General features: G+C 42.2%; 1 protein-coding gene across 1 annotated transcript; it reads left to right on the forward strand.

Moving 5' to 3' along the window:
- The first annotated feature begins 364 nt into the window (after window positions 1-364).
- cngb3.1 (cyclic nucleotide gated channel subunit beta 3, tandem duplicate 1) lies at window positions 365-12,398 on the forward strand. Its single transcript, XM_062521954.1, has 17 exons — window positions 365-464; window positions 4,562-4,670; window positions 5,692-5,846; window positions 6,174-6,476; window positions 6,617-6,825; window positions 6,910-6,960; window positions 7,737-7,823; window positions 7,970-8,034; window positions 8,230-8,352; window positions 8,473-8,614; window positions 9,168-9,327; window positions 10,003-10,100; window positions 10,241-10,324; window positions 10,408-10,526; window positions 10,649-10,801; window positions 11,904-12,045; window positions 12,372-12,398. Exons 1-17 carry the CDS (start codon window positions 365-367, stop codon window positions 12,396-12,398), a joined length of 2,127 nt encoding a protein of 708 aa, XP_062377938.1.
- Window positions 12,399-12,442: the final 44 nt, after the last annotated feature.

Genomic DNA, 12,442 nt, shown 5'->3' on the forward strand with positions numbered 1-12,442 from the left:
ACTGCTGGTACAGTTTAAAAACTCCGCAGTGCCCTCTTACTCTCGTGCTATCCCGTGATAATCATCATAAATCGAAATATCCGAAAGTCAACTAAATTAAGTCTGACTCAGTAGGAGATGGTGATGACAGGTGTAGATCAACTAGGCAGGCGTAGATCAACTTTAGATGCAACTCACTGATTGGTCAATAGAGCCATATGCATCGTGGAGGCAGAGCTGCGATTGGCTCTGGCTGGGTTTGCGTGCCCATCCTCAACGGGAGCATTAATGAGACTAACGGCATTAATGTCCTGCGGGAGGGAGGAGAGGTCAGCCGATAAATCCAGATGGGACCTGGGCTGTAGAGTGTGAGGCACTGGCGGCCATGTTCAGCAAATTCACCAAGATTTTTAAGGCCCCCGTGGCCCCGGCGCCCTCGGAGACCCCAGCGCCGGCCCCTGCACCTGCCCCGCCAGCAAAGGTAAGTACGCACACCCCCCACACACACACACACACACACACACACACAGACACCACATTGCCACATACTTACACAGCCACGCAACAACATACATTAGTCACATAGCCTCACTGTAGCGGCATAAAGGTATATGCCAATAATTCCCAAGGAAACCAAATCAGTCCTTCATTAACATGCACATAACAGTAGTAGCCTACTATCCTTACTGTAGACCTACATGTACTGTATACTATTTAATTATTCTGTTTGGCTTTGTGTGCACTGGATGTGGGGGAAGTTTTCCGGGATTGTTGTATTCCAGTTTGTGTTTAGAAATTGCATTTCAGTGCTTAGAGCTATCTCCTCAGACCGCTAGGTTGCCATGCCTATAGGTAGCTCTGCTAATTCTATTTCCATGTGGGGGTGTCTATGCATTTACAAATGTGGCTTTAAAATGGTTTTCTCGACATTGGAAAATGAAGGTTCAATCTCTAAGAGTACACTGTGACTCTGTTGTGTAGCCTACTGGGCTGATAGATCAATCATGAGCATTGTGTAATAGAGGGATGCAAAAGGGTAGTTTCATGATCAGGGTAAATGTTGAAACTAAAAGGGGCAATTGCTCTGTCGCAGTTTGACGTTTAACACAGTTTTAAACTGGAGTTGGAGTTGAAGTTGGAGTAAAACCGTGTTAAACTCCAAACTAGCGACAGAGCAATTTCCCCAAACTGTTTGTTCAGTCTACATCTGTTGAAGGGTAAAAAAAAAGATGTTTGACGCTAATGGTCGATTCTTAGATATGTATGTTTAATGTTAAACGAGGACATCTGGAATGTTATTTTGGACATCTGAAAGAAATAGTTTTTTGCCATCTGTATTTTATTACATAATATTTGTAGGCTATATTTATTATTGTTCCTTGAGTTTACATCAATTAAGAAAGATTTGTTAAGTTAAGTTTCTTTATAATATATAATGCACTTTTTTAGTATGTTGAAATGGGGACAAAGTTTGTCAGAAAACTAAATTTTTCCAACTGTATCAGTTATTATGGTGTTCAAATTATGTGGGAATTTTGTTGATAGGCTTTTACTTGACTTTACTTTACTTTACTTTGACACATACAGTATTTTATGTATTTCCACAGTCAATTTTCAGCTTGCTTTGACATCAAAATCATAATATATTTCAAAATGTCTGAGTGTGGTGGACTAATCGTTTTCTGTGTAAAATGTCTACCTGATTGTGAAGCTACCAAAATAGTGGCTAGCCACTGCTCTGTGCTAATTAGAGACGCTAATCTTTAATGCGGAGCAAGACATCTGCACATCTGAACACCAACAGGTGAAATCTTCCCCCTGGGTCATTTCATGTCAAATCCAGGAAAATGGGTGGTGCACCTTCTCAGATTTTGCTCAAGGTTTGTCTACCTAATATTTAGGTCCCAAATCTAAGACCTATAAAATATTGATACATTTACCCTTGTCATTTTGTATAATTTTTACACTCTTAGAAATGTATTATCTTGGAGGCCATGCTTGGGCATTATATGTTGAAAGGTATTCCTAGCCCAAACGTTGTAGGGTGGAAGACAAACACTTTTGGTATGACTGGACAGTTAAGAGTTTGTTCTGCATGCCCAGTTGTTTTATGTAAGGCCCTAGATGTGCCTACTGGCTGCTACACTACTACTACTACCATTTTAATCCAAATGACCGAAAACAACAAGCTCCCCTTGTTTGATCCTGAAGTCTTCAAGTCCATTATATGTGGAGAGCTCAAATATTGGTACAAGGTTAATAAAATATATTAAGTGTACACAGGAAAGAATCATGATTGATACCAAATGCGTAGGCTACAAAAAACAAGGTTAATAATGTCACTTTCTTTCCACTTTTTTCCCGATAGGGCCTTGTAGAAAATAATGAGAATGCTGCACATACTTTTAATGGTTCAGTCACACTAATAATGTGTTTGTTTCCCACCCTACTACAGAAGGTTTGGGCTGCCCATGGATAATGCTTTTCATTATATTAATGCCCAAACATTGCTTATATGATTTCCGGGGTGAAAAGCAGAAGTAATTTCAAGGGCTGAATATAGATGGAAGGACCCCCGTATTCTTTAGGGACACATATTTTTGACCTCCAGACCTGTGGCATGTGAGTGCACAGCATGAGAGTGGGCTGCTAAGGCTAAGCTAAGTCTACCCTTGTGCTAATGATCGAGGCCTTTCAATCCAAACTCAGACCTTGTGTTCTTGTATGTTATACCAGGAAGAGAAGAAGGAGGAGGAGAAGAAAGATGAGGAGAAAAAAGAAGAAGAGAAAAAAGAGGAGAAAAAAGAAGAAGAGAAAAAAGAAGAGGCCAAACCAGGTGAGTAGCCTAGAGTTCATGGTCCTACGTTGACATGAGTGTGCACTGTGCACTTGTATGCAGAGCTATGGTGCAGACTGAGTGCAAGTAAAAAACACAGTTTATTACTCACCTCTGAAATGTCAGAAACAGAGTTGGTTGGTTGTTTATCACCGGGGGTTCAGCAGGGTCACTGCCACATGGAAGGATTCTCTGAACCTGCTGGTTTGGGTGTGGAGAGACCTGTAACACCTCTCAGATTGGAGTGGGGTGAACAGTCTGTCTTTGATGATGCTGTGCGTCTTATCTGAGCCTCGGTTGGCCTACTGTACATTGCCTCTATACGGGGAGTCTGTTGAGAGCCAAGTTGCTGTCGCGGCATCTTAATGTTACTGTAGGTGCTGGTCCTCCTCACTCCCTGTAGGCCGTCTCATCATTGTTGCTGATGAGGCCAATCATTGGAGTGTCGTCTGCAAACTTGACAATGGTGTTAGAGCCATGTACAGGTGCGCAATCATAGGTGAAGAGGGAGTTATGACAGTGGATGTGTATAAATTATCATGTTCTGATCTGAGCATTTTGACAATTCTAGTGGACCTTGTGGCTTTGATAGACTCTTGATGTCTTTGCCATCTGTGTATAAAATCATGAGTCTGTGTATAATATCATAACTGGCAAAGGTACTTTAAAAAAAAAAAAAAAAATCAGGAACTTTTTTGCAAAACACTGATTCAGCATCCTGCTAAATAAAGTTTGAATACGTTACAGATTACAGACACATTTCGGTTAGTGCTGTCGTCAGTGTGCTCAGGTGCTGTGTTATTGTGGTCTCTGAGAGAGCGACATGATGAAATACAAGAATGCAGTGAAATACTGTAGGATCACAGACCTTAGCGATGCTTTCACAGTCGCTTGTGTGGGTGAATTCACCTAAATTGACCCCATAGCCCAGAAATGAGAGATGCTACTTGAGAACTTGCAGGCATCATTAAATGAATACCATGTACAGTAGTCTAGCTACTAGCTTATAGCACATGCTAATTTAGCTAAAAGTCAATGAGCCCAAACTTAGAAGGTGGGCAAGGTACAAAGTCTATTCAAAGGCTCTTGTGCATGAACTATAGCTATTATTTTGCATGTGGGAGCTTTGTGAGGAATCATCGGTGTATGTGTTTAAGGTCTTTTCCATGGTATTGATTTTGCTATAACTTTAGACTAGCGCCATTGCATGCAAGTTGCAAGTTGCATGAATCTCTCAATATTTTTCTCTCAATATAATATCACCATAGGAAAATAATTTAATGTTATTCAATGAACAGTCTAGTAGTTGGATTATCCTAAATTCAGGACAACTCATAGGCATTTTCTAGATCGGATTGGATCACTCTCTCTGGTGGCATCATCAAATCTGCATCTATTTGCTGCTCTATGCATTGCTACTCACTCATAAAAACATCATGACAAGTTGCTATATGATGTGAAGAAGTGTCCAGCTACAATAAACAACATCACAGCACGATGCACACATAAACAGCCAATAGAGCACAGCTGTGATGCGCAGAACCAATGTAAATCTGGAGGACTGGAGATTGACTGACTGATTGACTCAAGACTAAACCGTGGGACAAAATATGACACAATGGTGTACAGTAGGCTACACCAGGAGTAAAGGCAGTGAAAATGAGCACCGCTGGGGTTGTGTTAGAGAGCCGCCGTGCTCAGACGCTCAATCTGACGGTTGTGTTTGGTCTCCTGTCTGTCGGGCAGCTCCTGCTCCTGCTCCTGCTCCAGCTCCTGCTCCTGCTCCAGAGCCGGCCAAGCCTGAGGGGGCCCCTGCGGCTGACGCCCCTGCTGCTGAAGGAGAGGGTGGAGAGAAGTGAGTGAAAGCAGACACCACACACAGGCACACACTGTCTCTGTCTCTGTCTCTCTCTCTCTCTCTCTCTCTCTCTCTCTCTCTCACACACACACACACACACACACACACACACACACACACACAACACACAACACACAACACACACACACACTACACAATAAGTATAAGTCCCATGCTATTTCAGATAGTGGAACAAGTCCCATGGCCAGTGTTTATGTAACGGGTCTGCCGGGCGCTGCCACTCTCTGACCTGTAGCTTGTGACTCCTGCAGGAGCCAAAGGAGCTTAGCTGATTAGCTGCATTAAGATGGCCGGGGGATTGTGCACACGTGCAGAGAAAGGCCTTCTGGGAGTCCTTGTGCGAATTTGTATTTCTGTGGGCAACCCCTTCAGATTGACACAGAACATGTTTATTCTGTATCCACACACAATCAGGATAATCATAATCCTACATCTTTTTAAATCACATTTTGCATAAAGAAGCAGGACATCACCAAAGGGTGGAATATAATTAATTTTGAACAATATTGGTTGTAAACTGGTAGATAAAGTGATAACAAAAAACTACCAGATGGATTTAAACTGAGCTTCAACAAACTCTTTTGTTGATAACAGCAATGCTGTTTTAATCAAAGTCAGACCCATAATCTTGATTGCCTGCTGGTTCTGCAAATGGATCTCTGTCGACACAGTTAATCGGAGAGACATACAATTACCTCTGTTGGTTTACATTGTAGCACTGTCATGTAGTAGACTTGGGGTCAGCTTTAAAATACAAATGCAAATAAGGAGTGGGAGAAATTTAGTTCTGTAAAATGCGGATCAAACAATAATGATTATTGTTATAACCGATGATGATGATGATGATGATGATGATGATGTTTGAATAAAAGTACAATAATGGTCATTATTCTTATTAGCAATGATGATTATTATTCCCGGTACTGATGATGATGATATTTACTGAAGAAGAAGATGATGATGATGATGATGATGATGATGATGATATCTTCTTCAGGGAGCCAGAGAAGCCGCCACGGCCAATCGTGATAAACAAATATGCAGACGATTGTCTTGTTGATGTTGTGCGGCGCATAAGGGAACGTACAGACATGTACAAGGAAAAGGTCATTGACCCCTATGCCTCTTCACCAGAGCGCAGTCCACCTGTCAGTGAGTGACCACTTTCACCTTCTGTACAAATACATCCACAGGCACGGACATGTGCACACACACACACACACACACAGCCACACACACACACACACACACACACACGCACGCACACCTCTCATATGCTACTAATTTGTGCGTTATTTATGTTTGATTACGTTTGCCAATGACCATTTCATATGGTGGTGCTTATTGGTTATTATCCCCACTGTTTATAATATCAGCAATCAGCAAACCCCTCAGACTCTCAGTGTAATGAATTGGTTGACATGTCAGCTCAGTTCCTCCCCTCCTGTCCATCCTTACCTGTCTCCGTGTCGTCCTCAGCGCCTGTGTACCGGGTCTGCGACTGGCTTAAAAAGCAGGAAGCAGACAGGATTGCAAAAGAGGAGGCCGAAAAGAAGAAAAAGGAGGATGCAGAAAAGAAAGCAGCAGAGAAGAAAGAAAAGGAGGAGAAGGACAAAGAGAAAAAAGCACTAGAGAAGAAGGAGCAGGAGGAGAAGGAGGCACTGGAGCCCAAAAAGAGGCCTCCCTTATCAAAGGTCTGCGGCGACCTCTGTGATAAAGTATTTGCGCCCCTTGAGGACAAAATGGACTCATATGTGGGAACTACAATCGACCCGTTTACAGGTAACAGAGTAACACTAATGAAGAAGCCCGATATAGACCAAAGCCTATTACAGTTTACAAACCATTTCACTGGCATTCTTTTCGCTGTTTTTTACAAGTTTTTTTTATTCTTTTATGTCTTTATTCGCTTTCTCCACCAGATCGCCGGTATCTGAAATGGCTAACTGTGGTGACGTTTGCCTATAATTACAACGTCTGGTTGGCTCCGGCTCGCTTGTGTTTTCCATACCACACTCCGTTTTCAATACCGTTCTGGATCGTGTGTGATGTGTTTTGTGACCTCATTAACATTGTCGATATTGTGATTTTCCAGCAACGGATTCAGTTTGTCAAAGGCGGCGATATTATTGTAAGTGATGGGGGGGAAATGGATACATTAGTAGTACAGTTCTGTGTGGGGGACATTTACCAACTGATATTCTCACTCTTGCAGAAAGATCGGAAGATGACTAAAGTCAACTACAGAGCATCTCCACGCTTTAAGGTTTGTTTCTGTGTGTACGTGCGTATTTGTCTTGATTGGTCTTGATGTTCTGATTAACACTATTTATGTGAATATCATGGGAAAAAATGTCACATAGGCTTACACTAGATTCATTAGATATACAGTAAGGAAAACAGATTAAACACCCTAAACTATATATTTTCTAAAAGCACATGAGACATTAGAAAGAGGTAATGATACAGAAATGTCAACCTTTTGAAAAGAAATGAACTAATCTGTTCAAAATCTAATCTAGTTAATTTATGCAGGCTGCTTTTGCACATACTACAGTACTGCATCGATGTGATGCGGTATGGAGACAATCAGTTGTTCCACTGCTGAGGTGTTATGGAAGCCCAGGTTGCTTTGATATAGCAGCCAGTGATCTGTATTGCTGGGTCTGGTGTCTCCCACTTTCCTGTTTTTATTCATAGGACAGTAGAGAGAGACAGGAAGGAAGTGGGAGAGAGAGATGGGATGGGATCGGGATATAACTCTATGTTGATGGTTAATCTGGAATACTGATGTATACTGGTGTGTGTGTGTATGACAAGATTTTTACCTATGAGGTATATATTTTAAATGTCAGCTGATGTTCCCAACTAGATATGAAGTTATTTTACAAAAAGAATGAACCAGCTGTGGATCCTGTAGTGATAGATAGATAGATAGATACTTTATTGATCCCTGATGGACTGATGCTGATGCTGATGCTAATGCTGATGCTGATGCTGTCTGATGAGTCTGGTGATGTTCCCTCACTTTTCCCTCCACAGTCGGACATGCTGAGTATCATTCCATTCGACGTGCTCTGTGTCCAGTTTGGATATACATCTCTGTTCCGATTCAATCGCTTTTTGAGGGTACATTTATAACTTATCTTTCCATTTACAGAAAGTTACCTGACCCTAATATGCTCTGGGCCTAAAGTATACTGTAGGCCTACTATACATACTACACAGTAGCGTTTGATCCTTGGCTGTAGTTAAAGTGTGACTTTCTCTTCCAGGTAGACTCTTTTAATGAGTTCAGCGATCGACTAGAGAGCGTAATGACAAAAGCTTACATCTGGAGGTAAATCACAATACAGCGGGCCGGATATAGTATAGATAGGGTATCAATAAAGCCCCAATAATTCAGGCTACTATTACAACTAAAAAATGTATTAAGGAATAAGTTTAATTTCCCTTTCAATTTTAATTGATCTTTTGTCGCTCCAGTGCAACAATGGATTGTGTGTGTAAAAAATATTTTTTTTTTTTTCAACAGAGTGGCCCGCACTATCTGCTACCTGTTGTTCTTACTTCATCTCAATGGCTGCATCTATTACGTGGCCTCAGACTTCCTGGGGTTGGGAACGTCCAAGTGGGTCTATGATGGCAAAGGAAGCGCGTAGGTCACGTGTCACCTCTCACACACAGAGACAGTGGTGGTTTGAAATGTACCGTTCTAATCATTTTGTCTCCATTTTGACATGGTACTTCTCTCTTTCTGTCTCTCGTTGACCCTCAGGTACCTGCGTTGCTATTACTACGCCACTCGGACACTGATCAACATTGGTGGTCTGCCTGAGCCACATTCTGTATTTGAAATCACTTTCCAAATGGTGAACTTTTTCGTGGGCGTGTTCGTCTTCTCTAGTTTGATTGGACAGGTAAGATGTACAGTATGTATGTGCATAACAGGCTTTTGCACAATTCCGAATTTTAGAATTGGCCTCCATTCAATTCATGAATTGGGATTTGAATTGAATTGGCCCCACCCACCAGGAAGTTGAATTTGAATTTGAATTGGAATGACAGGAAGTGGAATTCAATTTATGGCAATTCAAAACAATTCCAGTCATATAATGTAACAGGAAGAATGTGTTGAATCTCACATACATTTAGTTTTTGAAGGTTTTGATTTCACAGTTAGACTAGACTAGACACAGTCACTGTCTAGTCTAGTCTTTTTAGCATATTGTTTTAGCCTACTGTTTTTTTGTTATTATTGTGACTTTCTGCTCTTCATCTGTAAGCTATTTAATGTGTGCCGTTTGATTCTTTAGTCTTTTAACTAAGAAGTGTATTGACACCCGTCTCGATGTTGATTCTGCACTATAAACAGCTATTCAATTAGATAGATAGATAGATAGATAGATACTTTATTGATCCCCAAGGGGAAATTCAAGGAATTTGAAATTAACTGAATTGAATTGAATGTAGATGCGAGATGTCATCGGCGCTGCCACGGCTGGACAGACGTACTTCCGCGCCTCCATGGACGGCTGCGTGGCATACATGAACACCAACCACATTCCCAAACTCGTGCAGCAGAGAGTGCGCACCTGGTACAACTACACCTGGGACGCACAGGGCATGCTGGGTAAGATAACCACAGTCACTGTAGGTGCTTCTCAACTTGCCTCCTCGATCCTCGATGCTCGATCCTCGAGGGGCGTTCCCACTGGTCTATAACTAAAACCGGATAGACTATCCCATTGTTGCCGCCCCATCATTCTTAATGGACATCAGTGAGGCCCGAGGAGCGAGGGAGGACGTATGAAAGCCGAATGAGAGGCACCCAATATTGATGCCTACTACCATAGATATTAGAAGGCTAGATACCGCATTGGGCTTCAAACGGTCCGTAAATAGCGCCGCCATATTGGCGGGGGCAGCAATCACTGGAGGCCAATGGAGAAACATACCGTATGACTCATATGACTGGAAATCAGACAGGTGTCTCTGACTGCCAGCAAGTGTTGCCCATAGACAGTAAGGTGTTTGCCCCCAGCAATATAGTGCCCACGTTCACGTATGCCACCTAGTAGAACTTGCCGGACAATGCAGTATCTACTGGAGCATTACTGTAGCGTTCTAATAGCCTACGACCTAACACTGCAAACTCTCAATATGTGCCACAAAAACGCATAGCAATGTTGTCATTCACGCCTAACTCATCGTGCTGCAATTTATGGGATGTGTACTCATGAATTTGGGGTTTGGTGTGATGTGATTGGTTGATGGGGTGTGATTGGGTGGATTTGTTGGCCTGCAGATGAAGGGGAATTGTTGGATCGGATGCCCTTAGTCATGAAAACAGCCATTGCTGTGGATATCAACCTTGGCACCTTCCAGAAGATCGCCCTCTTTCAGGTAAGATCCTTTAATGGGGCTGTTTGATTGTCCTGATACAATATGGACAGAGTTGTTTTAGTCTTTCTGAATGGATATAACAGGTCCTCTATTATAATGCCTTGTTGTAACTCATTGGTGTAACTTACCTTGTAATTCAGGGTTGTGATAATCAGATGCTTGTGGACATGTTGCTGCGGCTCAAGTCCATTATCTACCTGCCGTCAGACTTTGTGGTGAAGAAGGTGAGTTTCTGAGACATCATCTGTGTGTATCCACATATGAATTGTAAAAGCTGACCCCACCTTTCTTCTATGAATCTCTGCAGGGAGATATCGGTAAGGAGATGTACATCATCAAATCAGGGGCTGTGCAGGTGGTAGGAGGTCCGGACAACTCTATTGTCTTTGTGACACTGAAAGCAGGCTGTGTGTTTGGGGAGATCAGGTAATAACACCATGCTAATACAGTCTCTGTCCAACCCTGTTGACGTACCCTGACTTCATACAATTGTGTTTACTTACCCTAACTGACTGTACACAACCATGCTGACATGAGTCTCTCCACAGTCTGCTGCAGTCATCAGCTAATGGAGGCAACCGCAGAACCGCAAATGTAAAAGCCCACGGCTTCGCCAACCTCTTCGTGCTGGAAAAGAAAGATCTGTTTGACATCTTGGTCCACTATCCAGAGTCCCAGAAAGTGCTGGCAAGAAAGGGCAGGTAAGATAACCTGGCGGGTCACCACCACACTACAAACCTGCGCCTACTACTACAGTCACCCCAGAGGTGCCAACTATAGCTTTGAAACGTGTGATTACCTGTACTGTATGTTCTAAAAAGCGGAATGGAGTGTGCAAGTAGTGAAAGTGCGAGAGCAATAGAGGCTGGGTGAATTTGAAATATATGTATGTGACACAGAAAGAATAGCGGTTACTTTAAGTGGTGAATATCCTATATGTGTGTGTGTTGGGGCAGGTGGGGTCTCTAGGGTTGAATTGCAAGCAGGTTAGGACATTGGTGAGATGCACATGATACCAAAATATACTGTACCATGTCTATGTATAAGACCTTTGACCTTTACTGTTGGGAGCTATTAAAGAGACCCTATGCAACTTTTTCATAGTCATAAAATCGCTTAGAAATCGTTGTTTTGCTTGACTGGCCAGTTTTATCGAAAACAGTCACATTTGCTCCCGCCCCTAGTGTCCCTATCCAATATTACAACCTTGCAACTTTCTGATAAACGATCGTCTGCTGTTTACATCTGGAAGTCAGAGACGCGAAAGGAACAAGAACCACGCTTGCAATTTATGTATTTATATATAGTCTATATATGAATAAATATATACGCTAAAGCTGTCGGGGAAGCTCTGCAGAGAAATATGCAAGCATAAAACGAGCGAAAACGAAAAACGAAACCGAAACCAGAGCTGAAATCGCCAATCCTGCATTATTCCTCTTTAACACAGGGGTTGGTCCACCATGCTAGTACTGGTGTTAAGAAGAATAATCTCCTGTCTATTGACCAAGGTTAATTTTATACATTGATTACACATTTCTTCAGCTATGAGGTGAATACATGGGGGCGGGCTTTACATGGGAATGCATTTCTTCTCTTCACTCTTGTTTATGATTAAAGCTTTCTGATTCTGTTCTGATCTTCATTGGGCTGTTAGGCATTGTGTTTAATACACAGGTGCAGTTAACACATTTTTATTATTATTATTATTATTTGCATAAAAGACTGCCCTGCGGTTTATACACAATGCGGCAAATACACAGGATATTACTGTAAATATGTATTCTTATAAATTCATCATAGGAATCTGATGAAAGCCAAGGGCCCAGCTGCAGCCAAAGCAGAGGAGGACAAAAAGAAGGCCGTGACCTTGTTCGGACCCAAGCCACCCACCCCAAAGTTCATCCGGGCTTTTGGCAAAGGGGGTTTTCTGGAGAAACTCAAGGTTGGAAATGCACACTCTCTCATACACCTGGATACAAACTTAAACTGATGGCTGAAATGACTTAAAAAGTGATAGTATTATGTGGTCTGATGAACGCAGACCACAAGCATGATCACAGAGTCACATTAGTGAAGATATCAGGCTCTCTTGTCACTGCTGTGGAGCATATGACACACACAACCTCTACTGTGAAAAACAGAATCTCAGTGCATTAGAAGCACACACACACCCTCTCTTGTGAAAAAACAGAATTTATGGCATAACAAAAATACACACACTGTTCACTGACTGTCCTGAACCATAACGCTATCTTTCTCTTTTCACAGGCCGCAGCCGCAGCCGAGCAGAAGTGACCAAGTGGGAAGAGTGTGTGTGTGTCTGTGTATGGGTGGAAGAG

Source organism: Sardina pilchardus, chromosome 19 (genome assembly GCF_963854185.1).
Source record: "Sardina pilchardus chromosome 19, fSarPil1.1, whole genome shotgun sequence".
NCBI lineage: Eukaryota > Metazoa > Chordata > Actinopteri > Clupeiformes > Clupeidae > Sardina > Sardina pilchardus.

What these genes read in the sequence shown, in the direction of transcription:
- cngb3.1 (XM_062521954.1), top strand. Translation starts at nt 365, where the DNA reads ATGTTCAGCAAATTCACCAAGATTTTTAAGGCCCCCGTGGCCCCGGCG. An exon ending in TACAATCGACCCGTTTACAG is followed by an intron (nt 6,477 to 6,616) that starts GTAACAGAGTAA and finishes TTTCTCCACCAG; the next exon opens with ATCGCCGGTATCTGAAATGG. An exon ending in TATGATGGCAAAGGAAGCGC is followed by an intron (nt 8,353 to 8,472) that starts GTAGGTCACGTG and finishes GTTGACCCTCAG; the next exon opens with GTACCTGCGTTGCTATTACT.